Raw genomic sequence first — 17470 nt, forward strand, 5'->3', positions numbered from 1 at the left:
AACTTCAAGTCTAAAGGAACGTCTATTTACATTAGAGACTGTGGAGCGGGGAGGGGGGGCGTCATTCCTGAAGGAGGGTTTCCACACAAAATGTGACAAGGAGTGGTTTCAGAACACTTTGCTCTTCTGCATAGCAGAACTTCACAAAGTGGGAAATACAAAAAAAATAATTAACACACACTAGCCTGAGATGCCCACTAAGCTCGGATGAGGAATAAGCAAGCAATGTCAACAACTCAAATCTGTTTCCCTCCCGGGGTCAACTACTTTCAATTGACAACAGGTTGCTTGTTTATCCTCTGGTCTCCACATTATTATTGGCGAGTTTTATCTGGTGTGCAATCATTCATCTGCACATGTTCCAGACGTTGACCTCCTCGTACGAGCTCATTTTCCACCCAGATTCAGGGCAACTGGGTGAGAGATCCGGCAGCCACTGGGGAAATGGCTTCAAGTCTGAAAGGGCCCTTCTTCTAGGAGTCTTGAGCTTCTGCAGCTTCTTGCGCTGTCCTCCTCAAATTGCCTTTCACTTTTACAAATTCAGGAGCGTTCTCTTGCTCCTCCTGGATCTTCTGCTTTTCAAGTTCAAGCTTAAAACAAAAAGAGATCAAATTTTTAAAAAGGAAGAAATGATCAGAGTGGCATTTCTCAAAATATTAATTGCAAGCAGTGAGCGTAACCAGATTCAGCAGGGCTCAGCCTCGATGGCAGCATACATGCGCAAGGAGGACCTGGATCTATTTCACTACCTGGTCCCTCACTTCCAACTTTCCAGGGTCACCCTGAGAGAATGAGAACACATTCCCTGATCATCTTTCCTGATCGATATTTACAACACTTCTCTTCCATGAATCTTCTCCTATAATTTTTAAACCTAGTATTACCAATTGTTTTCAAAAGTCAGCTGTGGAACTAACAATCACATTTTCTTTTTATATTTTGAACGAGTTTCCAGCACACTCTGTGGTACTGAATTCATTAATCTGATCTAGATAATTTTATTATTTTATCTTTTTTGTAAACCGCTTTGAGGTTTTGGTATATAATTTTTAATGAAATATATAATAAAGAGAGGACACGGGTGGCGCTGTGGGTTAAACCACAGAGCCTAGGACTTGCCGATCAGAAGGTCGGCGGTTCGAATCCCCGCGACAGGGTGAGCTCCTGTTGCTCAGTCCCTGCTCCTGCCAACCTAGCAGTTCAAAAGCACCTCAAAGTGCAAGTAGATAAATAGGTACCGCTCTGGTGGGAAGGTAAATTGTGTTTCCATGTGCTGCTCTGGTTCGCCAGAAGTGGCTTGGTCATGCTGGCCACATGACCCGGAAGCTGTCTGCAGACAAACACCAGCTCCCTCGGCCAATAAAGCGAGATGAGCACCGCAACCCCAGAGTCGGTCACGACTGGACCTGATGGTCAGGGGTCCCTTTACCTTTATAATAAAGAGAAGAGAAGCTCCTCGAGTCTATTCTATACCATTTTCCTGCCCTCTTACCTGTTCTAATTTCTGTTGTCGTTTGAGTAGCTCTATTTCCAGGTCTGATCTCTTCTTTTGTGCCTCCTCCTCCTTCTGTTGCTTGATAACTTGGTCTCTTTTTCGTCTTTCCATCACCTTTTGCAGCTCCGGCTTATTCTGAGGAGCAAGACCCCTATCAAAAGAAGGGAGAGGGTTCTGTGTTGAGTTACTTATTGACATGACATATTCCCATTATATTAGATGACAGCCATCTGGTGAGAAATCAGGTGATCATATACATTTATTTGACTAAATCAGCTCAAATCTTCATATGAATAGTTTGTTTTCAGATAACATGCACACATTTGTAACATGCAGAGCCTTAGAAAAAGCAATCCCGCCCAAGAAAATAACCTGCAACCAGCACCAGTAAGTACTTTTTAAAAAATTGCCTGCAACAGGGTGTTTTTGTAAATAGGTTTATTGGGGAGTACCTTTTGAATGAAAAATGTTTTTAGATCAATCCAACTGATTGACTAAATGTTGCAGCCATGTGGGGCTGCTCTCCATTTGACTATATCATCTTAGCTAAGCTGTTCAAATTTGAGATCAGTTTCCCAATCTAGGATACAGATAATCACACCAAAGTTGTTTGGAGACATGAAACTTTGATGATAATAATGATAATGATGATGATGATGATGATGATGATGATGATGATGATAATAATAATTTTATTTATACCCCGCCCTTCCCAGTTCAAAAACCAGGCTCAGGGCGGCTCACAACAAATTTAAAACACTTTAAAACACTTAATTATAAAAGCTGCATAAACTACCATATAAAAACATGAATAACAATAAAATTCAAAAATCAATTAGATAATCCCCAGGGCTAGCTGGCTGAATTGGTCCTACTTGGGCCAGCGAGGAGGCCAGGGGTGAATTAGCTGTGGGGTCTCAGAGCGGCTGATCTTTATAAAAGGGGAGGGGGAGGGAAGAGAAGGGAAATAAAAGATCAGGCTGAATTCAAATTAAAGGCCAGGTGGAATAGCTCGGTCTTACAGGCCCGACGGAAGGAGGTTAAATCCTGAAGGGCCCTAGTCTCCTGGGACAGAGCATTCCACCAGGTCTTTTCAAACGATAAAATACTGGTTCCATGTCCCTCTTGCTCTCAAATTCCCAAGTTAAGCCATTACATGCTCCCCATGAAAAGAGAAAAGATATTACTGATCTTCAGGCAACAGAAACGTGAGCCCAATTCAGTCCTCGGATACACGTTTAGCTCATTCTCTTGATTTCACACCAAGAACATTGGGGAGCAAATTGGTGAAGGAAGGTGTCATCCAGCTCCCCCCCCCCGCTCCCCCAGGCAGCAAAACCCGGGCCTTGTGGGGCAGGTCAACCAAGTGAGCTTGGAGTGAGTTGTGGGCAGAATGCCCGTCGAGTCTTCCCTCGCCACTTTGTGCCTTTCCCTGGGGAAGACTGGAAGCACACGACACAATGACCTGATTGCAGAAGGTGTGGAAGGGGAGGCACGGACTGTGACACAGGCACCCCATTTCAGCTCCACAGGTTCTCCCCCGCCCACCACTTCACTTTTAAAGCGAGTTCCACCGTTATTTCACCCTGCAGTCTGAAACAGGGTCCTATCATCTGAATTATTCAGCCTTCCTGGAAGAGGGATGGGAAATTTTCATGAAAATAAAACATTTAAGCCAAGAAGAAGAAAAATCTAAGCTAAAAAAGATGAGTCCTTGTGGCCTTCACTTCATTGCTATTTTTATCATTTACCTTGAAGAATATATGGCCTCTTCAAAATATACTGTAGTTGTTTGGCACATTAACTTGGCACGTTAACCAGATACTGAGCACATTTTCACAAAGCCTCCTCCTTTGCCTGTTTCTAAAGGAGTTTTTAAAATCTGCTTCAAGGTATGGAACCATCTGTAGAAGAACAGCCCACTTCCCCCAAATTTTTCCTCAAATCATCTCAAAGCCAAATTGCTACTTGAGATATTTTACTATTAAGTCCACGAATGACTTGATATATTATGCATTGTTCAATTTCTGTATATTATGCTTCTGGCAAGATGAAATATTTAGCAAGAGTAAAAATACCATTTTACTAGATTTCGTAATATATATCTTACAGCTTGTTAACATATTTAAACCTCCATCACTCTTTACCCATTTCATCATTTTGTTTATAATGCAAAAGATCCCAGTGACAAGAACTCTGTGCTCCCACCCTCAAGTCATGTGATGGGTGGAAGGAAGGAAGGAAGGAATCAAGGCTGCATTCAGATGTCGGGTTTAATGTGGGTGGCGCTGTGGGTAAAATTTCAGTGCCTAGGACTTGCCGATCGAAAGGTCGGCAGTTCAAATTCCCATGGCGGGGTGCGCTCCCGTCGCTCGGTCCCAGCGCCTGCCAACCTAGCAGTTCGAAAGCACCCCCGGGTGCAAGTAGATAAATAGGGACCGCTTACTAGCGGGAAGGTAAAGGGCGTTTCCGTGTGCTGCGCTGGCTCGCCAGATGCAGCTTGTCACACTGGCCACGTGACCCGGAAGTGTCTGCACACAGCGCTGGCTCCCGGCCTCTAGAGTGAGATGAGCGCACAACCCTAGAGTCGGACACGACTGGCCTGTACGGGCAGGGGTACCTTTACCTTTACCTTAGTGCTGGTTGTAGTGCTAGAACTTCTGGTTTCTAACATTTCTTTTGCACTGTGGCACTTTGTTTGCTTTGGAACTGCGGCTTTTTTGAACGAAACAAAACATTTTTATTAAGATTTTCTTGGGTTACAAAGGTACATACATCATCTCTGTTTTCAGATCATAAAGTCCTTTCTACAGATCAGTCATATTCAATGTGAGACTTGGATGTTGCATACAGTATAAGGTTGGGGGAGAAAAGAGGTGGGGAGAGCGAGCGAGGGGGGTAGTAAACTTTCATTCTTTTACATAATGTATGTGTGAGGTTTTTGAGAACTGCGGCTTTTTGATCACTATATACTGCCAAGTTGTGCTAAATTTTAAATGACAGGAAATATCTGTATGCTACTATACTGCCCCAAATTTCATCAATACGAAACTATCACCATTTCCCAAGTGAACTGGGCTGCAACAGAATTTTTTCTAGATTCCTAGAAGTGGCTTTTATGTTGTGTGAAAGATCACATAAAATGAGAAAATGAACAAGTAAGGAAATACTGTGAAGATGCAATAAAGCCAAGATACAAAATTCTCATGGGCTTCCAAACTTAGAGATGGCACACTTAATGCCTGCAGTATGTGAGGAAAGAAGGCATTTTGAGTAATATTTTAAGCAACGAGAGGCGGGGAAAGAGGCACATCTCATGGCCATGAACTGCAGAGGTTACTCTAGCGCAGAGATTCAGACCGTGACTCCCTGGAAGCTTATCATTAATTAGAAGAACTGAAACAACAGGCTAGTTCCCCCACCCCAAATATAAATCACTTCCACTATTACCCTGTATCACAGAGTTTCAGAGAAGTGCTGGATTTCTTCTGGGCAAAAGCAACAGTGATGAGACAAAGCCTCAAATATCTGGCCAGTAGTGCAGTCCAACAGAGCATGCATCGCAGAATGCGCCCTCTTAACACCCATAATAGCTCCATGTCCAATTCTCAAAAGCCAATGTGAAATTTAAAGATTACTGCTATGGCAGAAATAGTTTTTGAACAATGGTTTATGACTGAATCTTCATAATGTTTATGCATTTTTCCTATTTCAGTGGCTCTGTCAACGAGCAGAACGCATTTGGAGTTTGTCAACGTTTTCTGTAAAGGCAGAAGCGTGCACCCTAATGATCTTCAAAATCCTCACTTCCTTGAGTTTTGGGGAGGGAAAGAGTTTATTTAGGCAGCAAAAGACAGCAACATCACTACCTTTCAAAAAAGAAGAGGCAAGTATATTACAGAAATATAAACGAAGAGTGTCATCGTTAGAGACACTCTGAAAACCAAAATTACCGTATTTTTCGCACCATAGGACGCACTTTTTCCCCTCCAAAAATGAAGGGGAAATGTGTGTGCGTCCTATGGTGCGAATGCAGGCTTTCGCTGAAGCCTGGAGAGCGAGAGGCATCGGTGCACACCGACCCCTCTCGCTCTCCAGGCTTCAGGAAGCTATCTGCAAGCCTTGCAAGCCCGGCGGGAGGTCCCGACGGGCGCGCGAGGCTTGGGGCGGCAGCCTGTCACCCGAAGCACGGGGAGCCCCCCGAGGGCTCTCCGTGCTTCGGGCGAGTGTCTGCAAGCCTTGCGCGCCCGGCGGGAGGTCCCGACAGGCGCGCGAGGCTTGGGGCGGCAGCCTGTGGCCCGAAGCACGGGGAGGCCTCCGGAGGGCTCTCCGTGCTTGGGGCGACAGGCTGCAAGCCTTGCGCGCCCGGCGGGAGGTCCCGACGGGCGCGCGAGGCTTGGGGCGGCAGCCTGTCCCCCGAAGCACGGGGAGGCCTCCGGAGGGCTCTCCGTGCTTGGGGCGACAGGCTGCAAGCCTTGCGCGCCCGGCGGGAGGTCCCGACGGGCGCGCGAGGCTTGGGGCGGCAGCCTGTCCCCCGAAGCACGGGGAGGCCTCCGGAGGGCTCTCCGTGCTTGGGGCGACAGGCTGCAAGCCTTGCGCGCCCGGCGGGAGGTCCCGACGGGCGCGCGAGGCTTGGGGCGGCAGCCTGTCACCCGAAGCACGGGGAGCCCCCCCCCAGGGCTCTCCGTGCTTCGGGCGAGTGTCTGCAAGCCTTGCGCGCCCGGCGGGAGGTCCCGACGGGCGCGCGAGGCTTGGGGCGGCAGCCTGTCACCCGAAGCACGGGGAGCCCCCCGAGGGCTCTCCGTGCTTCGGGCGAGTGTCTGCAAGCCTTGCGCGCCCGGCGGGAGGTCCCGACGGGCGCGCGAGGCTTGGGGCGGCAGCCTGTCACCCGCAGCACGGGGAGCCCCCCGAGGGCTCTCCGTGCTTCGGGCGAGTGTCTGCAAGCCTTGCGCGCCCGGCGGGAGGTCCCGACAGGCGCGCGAGGCTTGGGGCGGCAGCCTGTCACCCGAAGCACGGGGAGCCCCCCGAGGGCTCTCCGTGCTTGGGGCGACAGGCTGCAAGCCTTGCGCGCCCGGCGGGAGGTCCCGACGGGCGCGCGAGGCTTGGGGCGGCAGCCTGTCACCCGAAGCACGGGGAGCCCCCCGAGGGCTCTCCGTGCTTCGGGCGAGTGTCTGCAAGCCTTGCGCGCCCGGCGGGAGGTCCCGACAGGCGCGCGAGGCTTGGGGCGGCAGCCTGTCGCCCGAAGCACGGGGAGGCCTCCGGAGGGCTCTCCGTGCTTGGGGCGACAGGCTGCAAGCCTTGCGCGCCCGGCGGGAGGTCCCGACAGGCGCGCGAGGCTTGGGGCGGCAGCCTGTCACCCGAAGCACGGGGAGCCCCCCCCCAGGGCTCTCCGTGCTTCGGGCGAGTGTCTGCAAGCCTTGCGCGCCCGGCGGGAGGTCCCGACGGGCGCGCGAGGCTTGGGGCGGCAGCCTGTCACCCGAAGCACGGGGAGCCCCCCGAGGGCTCTCCGTGCTTCGGGCGAGTGTCTGCAAGCCTTGCGCGCCCGGCGGGAGGTCCCGACGGGCGCGCGAGGCTTGGGGCGGCAGCCTGCACCCCGAAGCATGCGGAGCCCTCCGGACGGCGCCCCGTGCTTCGGGCAGGTGTGCGCAAGGCTTGGGGCGGCAGCCGCGGCTGGGGGGGAATAATTTTTTTTTATTCATTTCCCCCCCCAAAAAAACGAGGTGCGTCCTATGGGCCGGTGCGCCCTATAGAACGAAAAATACGGTACTATGCAAAAATAATAAGGGGTTATAGTGTACGATCCATTTTACCTATATGGAATTAGGAAATAGGTCACTAAACCTCCGCTACAAGAAAACCCTTGATGTGAGACTTCCGGGGTGGCGCCATCGGTAATGGCGGACTCCCTCTGAATTGGAGGGACCAGCTCCGCATGAAACGGGTCCTTTCCGCTGCGGCGAAGCGGGGACCCTTCTGGAAATCACAGGCGGATGAAGCCTGTGACCGTGGGACTCGGCGGGCACCCTCAGCGCCCCCCCAACCCGCAAAGGAACCCACTAACGGGCTCCGAAGCGACGAGGGGGAAGTGGCGCGGTGCTGTGAGTCAATTGCTTTTTCTGCGGAGCGAAGCCGTATAGCCATTACCGGAGAGCGGTGCCTTTTTCCTGGGACAATTTGGCATCTAAAATAACCACCCGTGAGTACTGAAACATTGAACAATTGGACTTGAATTAAGAACTGGCGAAATAGAAAGGAATTTGGACTTAAAATTTACCCTTATTTGGTACTGAAACGGGAAGGTCTAAACAGGAAGTCAGCCTTCCGTTTCCTTGTAGCCAGAACAAAACAAAGACAACGTAAACTAGAGCTTTGAAAATCACTTTTAAAGGATTGGCTTTCATCATTTAAAATCGCTGAACCCCCCTTCGGCAGCAGGAGAAGAAGGGGGATCTTTTTTGGGCTGTTTAAACCTGCAGAAGTGAATCTAAAGCAAAGTAATTTTCCACCGTCCTGATCCTGGAGCGGGGTGTCAGAATTGACGTTTGAAGCTCATTGACCAGAAACAAATGTTTCTGACAGATAGTTAAGAGAAGAGAAACATAGTGATTCCATTGTTTCCTTTCGCATTTTAAAAGAACAAATATGGACAAAATATCCTAAAAAAGAAACTTTGTTGCTATTGTTATCAAAAGAAAGAACAACTAGAAGCTTTCCCCCTAGAGGGGGACTGTGAAATTGTAACTAATTCCTGGGAGCTTGCAGCTGCCTCAGATTACAACTGTGGGAAAGGATTTGTGACCTTGCAGGACAATGTCTTCAGAAGCACTGTTGGGTGCTTTCTGCAAAATAAATGCCCTATTGGATCAGTTAAGCCAGAAGATGGATTTGATGAATAATGCGGCCAGAACCCTTGAACAGGTAGTGGGAAATTATATGGAGCCCACCCAGGAACTAAAACAGGAGTGTGCCATGACAGAACAACTGAAAGAAGAGGATGTTGCTGAATCTTGGGCGCCAGAGACGGAGGGAGCAGCGGCCCAGCAGGAACATAAATTTTTGGAGTTGACAAATGAACTTGAAAAAAACCAGACTTGGAAAGATAAAGTTTGGTTAGGTTTGGAAATGGGGGGCTGGATAGATCCCCCTTTACAGGGAGATTTGGACTTTGAGTCTGGCAATGGGCCGTCAGATGTCTGGAGCTGTGGGGGCTCTCAATTTTGGAGGGAGTCTGGAACACGTTTTTAAATACCATATGGAGTCTAATCTGGTCTATGGAAAAGGGGCTGATTTGTTGAAAAGGGTCCAAAACATTACTAAGCTGGAGTTCCCGCGAATGAAAGGAAAATATGAAGAAGAGCTGCGGAAGGGACATGGAAGAGACTTGAGGGCCTCGGATATAAGATTACCAGGTTAATGTGCTAGATTAATAGGTTAAAAAGGACTGACAAAGCCCGGGACCAGGAGGAAGGGACGCTGGATGAAGATTGGATTGTTTTCTTTCTTTTTTTATAATTAAGATTGTTTTATAAAATTAATGAATGTTAGAAAAATGCTGAAATGAAATTACTTGGCTCTTGTAAAAATGTCTAAAGAATTAGGTAAGAATTTTATGTTTAGGAGAAGTTGGTAAAAATAAGATTTAAGCTTTAAACTTTAAGGTTTCTATATGATAAGATGAAAATAGATTAAGGTAATGTAATGACAGAATATTATGAATTAAGGAAAGGATTTGCTGCGATTATTATTAATCAGGATACAAGAAAAGGGAGGAGGAGGAGGTCAAAGAAAGAAGGTATTGAAAATGGGGAATCTGAGAATGATGGTTTTATTTTATTTTTTAATTTTTCTGTCTTGTTTTTTCTTTGTGTGTGTGTAATTTTTTTTTAAAAAAAACTTTTTCCCCAATAAATATCATTTAAAAAAAAAAAGAAAACCCTTGATGTGGTTTTTTGCTTCACTGATGCCATTTACATACTGATGCATATTTACTCTAATGTATGTAATTATATGTTGCTTTCCAGGCAACCCTAAAAAAACAGCTAAAAACATTGTGACAATAAGAATGAATAAAAGCTGTATAAATAAGATAATGAAGTCAATCAGCTGGCCGGCCGGGGGGGGCAGCAGGGGACTGACTCTTCCCCCCTCCAGCCTGGATGGTCCTTCAGGAAGTAGTTCTGTTGGGAAAGGCCTTATGGGTGCTGGCCTTCTCTTATAATCTTACCCACAGTATTATGGCCAGAGGATTGGAGAAGATCAGACTACATCCCAATCCCAAAGAAGGGCAGTGCCAAAAAATGCTCCAACTACCGCACCAACTGCGCTCAGTTCACACGCTAGCAAGGTTATGCTTAAAATTCTACAAGGCAGGCTTAAGCAGTATGTGGATCGAAAACTCCCAGAAGTGCAAGCTGGATTTCGAAGGGGCAGAGGAACCAGAGACCAAATTGCAAACATGTGCTGGATTATGGAGAAAGCTAGAGAGTTCCAGAAAGACATCTACTTCTGCTTCATTGTCTATGCAAAAGCCTTTGACTGTGTCGACCACAGCAAACTATGGCAAGTTCTTAAAGAAATGGGAGTGCCTGATCTGTCTCCTGAGAAATCTCTATGTGGGACAAGAAGCTACAGTTAGAACTGGATATGGAACAACTGATTGGTTCAAAATTGGGAAAGGAGTACGGCAAGGCTGTATGTTGTCTCCCTGCTTATTTAACATATATGCAGAATTCATCATGCGAAAGGCTGGACTGGATGAATCCCAAGCCGGAATTAAGATTGCCGGAAGAAATATCAACAACCTCAGATATGCAGATGACACAACCTTGATGGCAGAAAGTGAGGAGGAATTAAAGAACCTTTTATTGAGGGTGAAGGAGGAGAGCGCAAAATATGGTCTGAAGCTCAACATCAAAAAAACGAAGATCATGGCCACTGGTCCCATCACCTCCTGGCAAATAGAAGGGGAAGAAATGGAGGCAGTAAGAGATTTTACTTTCTTGGGCTCCATGATCACTGCAGATGGTGACAGCAGTCACGAAATTAAAAGATGCCTGCTTCTTGGGAGAAAAGTGATGACAAACCTAGACAGCATCTTAAAAAGCAGACATCACCTTGCCAACAAAGGTCCATATAGTTAAAGCTATGGTTTTCCCAGTAGTGATGTATGGAAGTGAGAGCTGGACCATAAAGAAGGCTGAATTGATGCTTTTGAATTATGGTGCTGGAGGAGACTCTTGAGAGTCCCATGGACTGCAAGAAGATCAAGCCTATCTGAAGGAAACCAGCCCTGAGTGCTCACTGGAAGGACAGATCGTGAAGCTGAGGCTCCAATACTTTGGCCACCTGATGAGAAGAGAAGACTCCCTGGAAAAGACCCTGATGTTGGGAAAGATGGAGGGCACAAGGAGAAGAGGACGACAGAGGATGAGATGGTTGGACGGTGTTCTCGAAGCCACCAGCATGAGCTTGACCATACTGCGGGAATTAGTGGAAGACAGGAGTGCCTAATTTGCTCTGGTCCAGGAGGTCACGAAGAGGCGGACACGACTAAACGACTAAACAACAACACAGTATTATATTTTATTTTCCACTATGATAGAAGCTAGGTGATTTGACTAACTTCTGATCTTCCATGATATTTTGGGAAACCAATGCTATGTAATCCTGTTCTGAAAATCCGGCCTTATGAGTGGTTCTGGTAGCACAATCCCTAACGTGTGACCTCCGAGTCCCGGAAGCCAAAGAGCAGCCTTCCTGAGCCAAGTGGCATCTCTGCAAGAGCAGCCCACTCCCAGAGCTTCGAAGTCGGTTTGCAGAGAGGGAGATGCATGTTCCACCCAGGGTGCTTGTCACTAGGTGGTGCTCAAGGGCAGCTTCAGAGACGCGTGAACTAGTACAGCCATTCTGGGAAGACATCGTATTCGTGGAAATAAGTAATATTGCAAATCAGAAAGTACTGTGCAATCCAAGTTTGGGTTCGTTAACTATTTTTAAGGAAGATCTCCTTGCTTTATTACATTAAGGAATTATTTCTGATAATTTGAGCTGTCAGAAGGGTGGAACGGACTCCCATGGACCATGGTGGACTCTCCCTCCTTGGAGGTTTTGAAGCAGAGGTTGGAGGGCCATCCGTCATGTTTGATCTATTTGAGATTCCTGCATCGCAGAGGGTTGGACTAGATGACCCCCGGGGTTCCTTCCAATGCTAAAATTCTATGATTCAATGATTCCAGACTTTTCTTCTGGCAATTACTGTATTTTTCGTCCCATAGGACGCTCCGTCCCATAGGACGCACCAATTTTTTTTTTGGGGGGGGGGAATAAAGGAAAATTTTTTTCCCTTTATTCCCCCCCCAAAACCAGGTCGGGGAACAGTGGGATGGTGGCGCTGCGCCTCCCCGCTGTCCCCCGAGCTTGTGGGACTGGCCGATATCTGCCCGGCGCGAGGGGTGCTCTGCTTCAGGGCGCCCCACGTGTGGGGCGGCAGGCTGCGGACACCTGTGCGAAGCATGGGGCGTCCTCCGGAGTGCGCCCCGTGCTCCGCGCTGCCGCCCGCAAGCCTTGCGCGCCCGGGGGAAGTTCCCCCGGGCGCGCAAGGCTTGCGTACACCAGCGCGAAGCACAGGGCGTCCTCCGAAGGGCGCCCCGTGCTCTGCGCTGCAGGCTGCCGCCCGCAAGCCTTGCGCGCCCGGGGGGAGATCTCCTGGGTGCGCAAGGCTTGCGGACAGCTGTGTGAAGCACGGGGTGTCCTAGGGAGGGCGCCCCGTGCTCCGCGCTGCAGGCTGCCACCCGCAAGCCTTGCACGCCCGGGGGAGTTCCCCCCGGTGCGCAAGGCTTACCGACACCTGCGCGAAGCACGGGACGTCCTCCGGAGGGCGCCCCGTGCTCCGCGCTGCAGGCTACCGCCCGCAAGCCTTGCGCGCCCGGGGGAGTTCCCCCTGGTGCGCAAGGCTTGCGGACAGCTGCGCGAAGCACGGGGCGTCCTCCGAAGGGCGCCCCGTGCTCTGCGCTGCAGGCTGCCGCCCGCAAGCCTTGCGCGCCAGGGGGGAGATCTCCCGGGTGCGCAAGGCTTGCCGACACCTGCACGAAGCACGGGGCGTCCTACGTAGGGCGCCCCGTGCTCCACGCTGCGGCTGCCGCCTGCAAGCCGTGCGCGCCCGGGGGGAGATCTCCTGGGTGCGCAAGGCTTGCGGACAGCTGCGTGAAGCACGGGACGTCCACCGAAGGGCGCCCCGTGCTCCGCGCTGCAGGCTGCCGCCCGCAAGCCTTGCGCTCCAGGGGGGAGATCTCCCGGGTGCACAAGGCTTGCCGACACCTGCACGAAGCACGGGGCGTCCTCCGGAGGGTGCCCCGTGCTCCGCGCTGCAGGCTCCCGCCTGCAAGCCTTGCACGCCTGGGGGAAGTCCCCCCGGGCGTGCAAGGCTTGTGGATAGCTTCCTGGAGCCTGGAGAGCGAGAGGTGTCGGTGCGCACCGACGCCTCTCGCTCTCCAGGCTTCAGCGAAAGCCTGCATTCGCCCCATAGGACGCACACACATTTCCCCTTCATTTTTGGAGGGGAAAAAGTGTGTCCTATAGGGCGAAAAATACGGTAGTTACAGCACAGACTTGGAAAGGACTTGAACATCTGAATATCACACAATGGTGACAGAATGTTTGGACAACTGCCCTATCCAAAAAACAAATGAAGAGGGTACATGCCTTGAATAATATATCTGATGTGGACATTTTTTTTTTAAGCTTGGTACTCCTTCCTAAAATACTCCAATGAACATCCTGATGACTGTTATCCATCAACTATTTTGTTTATACGTTGTTAAAAACTAATAAAAATTTATTATAATAAACACTCCATAGAGCAGCCCATTTTCCCTTTAAAATAAAAATCAAGAATTAAAAAAGGAAGCCTAGTACCAGAAGTCTGCAATGTGCTTCTCCACAAACTGCTATTTCAATGAAAACTAGGGGAAATCTAGAATTATATACTCTGCTGTTAATAAGAAAAATGGAAGCACTGAAGAGAGATTTACTGTGTAATTAGATGTCTTTGTATGGGAAAACAAAAGTCTCCGGATTACTCAAAGGACTTGATGCTATTATGTGGATGCACTTCAGTTCCACCTGAATCTGCTTTGAAACTGAATGAAAACTGAATTTAAAATAGTTTCCCTAGGTCTTTAATAAAAAATTTCCAAGGTGGTAGTTGGGCTTTGATGCTTAATCCCGTTAATTAAAGTAGGGCATAACTCACTGCCAACTTTCTCTTACTATATTGGCACTGAAAAGAGTGTACTTTTCAGACTCCTTTGAATAATACTTCTGTGTGTTGAAATAAGGCATTTAAGAGAGTTTTAGCCAAAGGAGATAAAAACTTGACAAAATGTGTGGTACAGACAGAAAGATAAAATGTCACACTGGCCATGAAGATTAATAGGCAAAAATAGTTCTGGCTATCACAGTCATCGCTCGGACTTTTATCCCCTTCCTTGCTTTATTATAAATTATAAAGGAACATGCTATTAACATTCACATCACAAACAAAGGGGGGAAATAAGTTGTCTTTTTATGATCAAGTACTTTAGGACAGCGTTTCCGTGCGCTGCTCTGGTCCACCAGAAGCAGTTTAGTCCTGCTGGCCACGTGACCCGGAAGCTGTACGCCGGCTCCCTCGGCCAATAAAGCGAGATGAGCGCCGCAACCCCAGAGTCGTCCACAACTGGACCTAATGGTCAGGGGTCCCTTTACCTTTTACTTTAGAACAAGAGAAATGTGCCCCACTGAAAACTTAGTGCTGCTTTATAATAGGAAATCCATGATTTCTGTCTTCCACTTCTGTGTTAACTTGATCACTCTTTAGGAAGAACTACTAGTGGCTGGGTAGATCTGAATTCAAGGCCAGCAACATACTGGATGCAAAATTAGGGCAGAAAGGGAACACTTTGCATTCCTCCTCCTTGCTGCAGTCTCCCCCTTGCCCTGTGAACCTGCGCTTAAACAACTGTGGAGAGGGGTTCACTAGGGAGACCTTGGACCCTAATTCCCAGGAAAGGTGTCAGGCTTTGATGGGCCCTCCCAGAGGCAGAAGGAGCCAGTTCCCTCCTTTGTAACAGAAGTTTAAGTCCATGAAAATGTGGGGGGCAGGTGGCATCTAATACAGGCAATGACTGCTTTGTGCGTCTTCAAAGCAAGTGCATCACTGCAGCCGGGAGGCCAGGGTGCGGCTTCCCATTTGACTGTGAAGCTCACTGGGTGACCTTCAGCCAGTCACAGCCTCTCAGCCTAACCTACCTCACAGAGTTGTTGTGGAGACAAAATGGAGGGGGGGACTATGTACACCACCTTGAGCTCCTTCGAGGAAAGGCGGAATCTAAATGTAACAAGCACAGCAACAACAGCACCACCACTTCAGCCCCAGGTGACAAGCTAGATCCACTGTGGAGACAGGCGAGGCAGCAGGCCCTGCGGAAGAAGGCCCTGGCGCAGAAGAAGCAATAAGGAAGGAATGTGGAAAGAGGAATCAGCTCCAAGAGCTTCTCAGCTGAGATGTGGCTTCCAAAACTACTTTGGCTGTCTTTCCCCAGATTTCCTTTAGGGTTTGTGTGAACAGGTCCACTTTGCAGCACCTAAACTTCCACTGGAGAGTTAGAAAGCCACCCCAGTTTGCAGCCCACTCGACCAGTAACAGCTGCTGAGGGCTCAGTCAGTGTGAGGCATCCAGGGCTCCTTGAATGCTCACCTGTCGTTCTCCCAGGTAAGGAGATGGGGGAAAGGGCCGCCTTGCCATTTGGGGGGCCCTCATGGTGGGGGGACAGTTCTGATCAGGGAAAGATTTCTTTTAACTTGACATTTTGGAACAGGCAGATGGACACCAGAAGACTGCCATCTTCATTCTGAACTGCAGGATGGAAGATTACAAGACTAAATCAGATTTGATACAGAATGTTGAAAAATACAGTCATTGTCCTTTTCCAGCAAACAACCGTTTGCCTTTGGCTAACTCTTCAAAACACATTGTTCAAAATTCAAATTTGACTGTGTCGACCACAGCAAACTATGGCAAGTTCTTAAAGAAATGGGAGTGCCTGATCACCTCATCTGTCTCCTGAGAAATCTCTATGGGACAAGAAGCTAGTTAGAACTGGATATGGAATAACTGATTGGTTCAAAATTGGGAAAGGAGTACGACAAGGCTGTATATTGTCTCCCTGCTTATTTAACTTATATGCAGAATTCATCATGTGAAAGGCTGGACTGGATGAATCCCAAACCGGAATTAAGATTGCCGGAAGAAGTATCAACCACCTCAGATATGCAGATGACACAACCTTGATGGCAGAAAGTGAGGAGGAATTAAAGAACCTTTTAATGAAGGTGAAAGAGGAGAGCGCAAAATATGGTCTGAAGCTCAACATCAAAAAAACTAAGATCGTGATCACTGGTCCCATCACCTCCTGGCAAATAGAAGGGGAAGAAATGGAGGCAGTGAGAGATTTTACTTTCTTGAGTTCCATGATCACTGCAGATGGTGACAGCAGCCACGAAATTAAAAGATGCCTGCTTCTTGGGAGAAAAGCGATGACAAACCTAGACAGCATCTTAAAAAGCAGAGACATCACCTTGCCAACAAAGGTCCGTATAGTTAAAGCTATGGTTTTCCCAGTAGTGATGTATGGAAGTGAGAGCTGGACCATAAAGAAGGCTGATCGCCAAAGAATTGATGCTTTTGAATTATGGTGCTGGAGGAGACTCTTGAGAGTCCCATGGACTGCAAGAAGATCAAGCCTATCTGAAGGAAACCAGCCCTGAGTGCTCACTGGAAGGACAGATCGTGAAGCTGAGGCTCCAATACTTTGGCCACCTCATGAGAAGAGAAGACTCCCTGGAAAAGACCCTGATGTTGGGAAAGTTGGAGGGCACAAGGAGAAGTGGACGACAGAGGATGAGATGGTGGGACGGTGTTCTGGAAGCTACAAACATGAGTCTGACCAAACTGCGGGAGGCAGTGGAAGACAGGAGGGCCTGGCGTGCTCTGGTCCATGGGTGTCACAAAGAGTCAGACACGACTAAATGACTAAACAACAACAACTGTTCAAAAAGAAAAACACTCTTTTCGTTTCCTGTTTTAAATAGTCCTACCAAACCAAGTCCTATCAATTTCCACAAGCAAAATGTTGAGGCTCTCTATAATAAGCATACACTTTCTGCAGACTGAACAGAATTTCAAAGGTCTTGCTATTGATTTTCTCACCATGCGACAACTGAGATGAAGTTTAGAAGAATATCAGTTTCATGAACGGTCAACAGCCTGACAAGTATGGATGCTACAGAAGTAAACTTTATTAAAGAAGCTTAACTTGGAGGTAAGGTCACTGTACACCCCATGAAACTAAGTTATAAAGACATAAAAGGAAGAATCAGACAACATAGAACTTCATGGATTTGTCTCATTTCATCTACTCTGCAATATGCTTCTTTGATTAAGGGGGGTTGAGAGTTACTGCTCCTACTGCACATTGGACCAAACTTCTTCCCTTGAAAATACTCTCATAGCTCTTTTTAGATTAATGCTATAAATACAGTACAGTGGTGCCTCGCAAGACGAAATTAATTCGTTCCGCGAATTTTTTCGTCTAGCGAATTTTTCGTCTTGCGAAGCACGAAATCCCATAGGAATGCATTGAAAATCAATTAATGCGTTCCTATGGTCAAAAAAAGTCCAAACAAAGCCAAATTTGGTACAACAAGAGTTTATTAAGTGCTCTTTAAAGTCACACATACTGTAAAGAGCATTTCAAAATTCAAACCCAGAATTTTTTTAAAAAAACAGCAGAGTGGCCTAATGGTCACAGAAAATCATAAAAATACAGGAAAAAAACACAAGCTTCCAGATTCTTGCAAACCCCTTCCCAACTGTTCCCCCAGCCACCCAGCACACAGAAATTCAAATCCAGAATTTTTTTAAAAAAACAGCAGAGT

The 17470-nt window shown here is 48.1% G+C and overlaps 1 protein-coding gene across 1 annotated transcript in view; it reads right to left on the reverse strand.

Moving 5' to 3' along the window:
* Window positions 1-432: 432 nt before the first annotated feature.
* FAM107B (family with sequence similarity 107 member B) overlaps window positions 433-17470 on the reverse strand; it is a 55071-nt gene continuing 38033 nt past the window's right edge. The window contains exons 3-4 of the mRNA XM_053406103.1: window positions 1493-1646; window positions 433-590 (exon numbers count right to left, since the gene is read on the reverse strand). Coding sequence (XP_053262078.1) covers window positions 474-590; window positions 1493-1646 — 271 coding nt within the window. The 3' untranslated portion in view covers window positions 433-473. The remainder of the gene's footprint in view (window positions 591-1492; window positions 1647-17470) is intronic.

The sequence above is a fragment of the Podarcis raffonei genome, chromosome 10 (genome assembly GCF_027172205.1).
Source record: "Podarcis raffonei isolate rPodRaf1 chromosome 10, rPodRaf1.pri, whole genome shotgun sequence".
NCBI classification, from domain to species: Eukaryota; Metazoa; Chordata; class Lepidosauria; order Squamata; family Lacertidae; genus Podarcis; species Podarcis raffonei.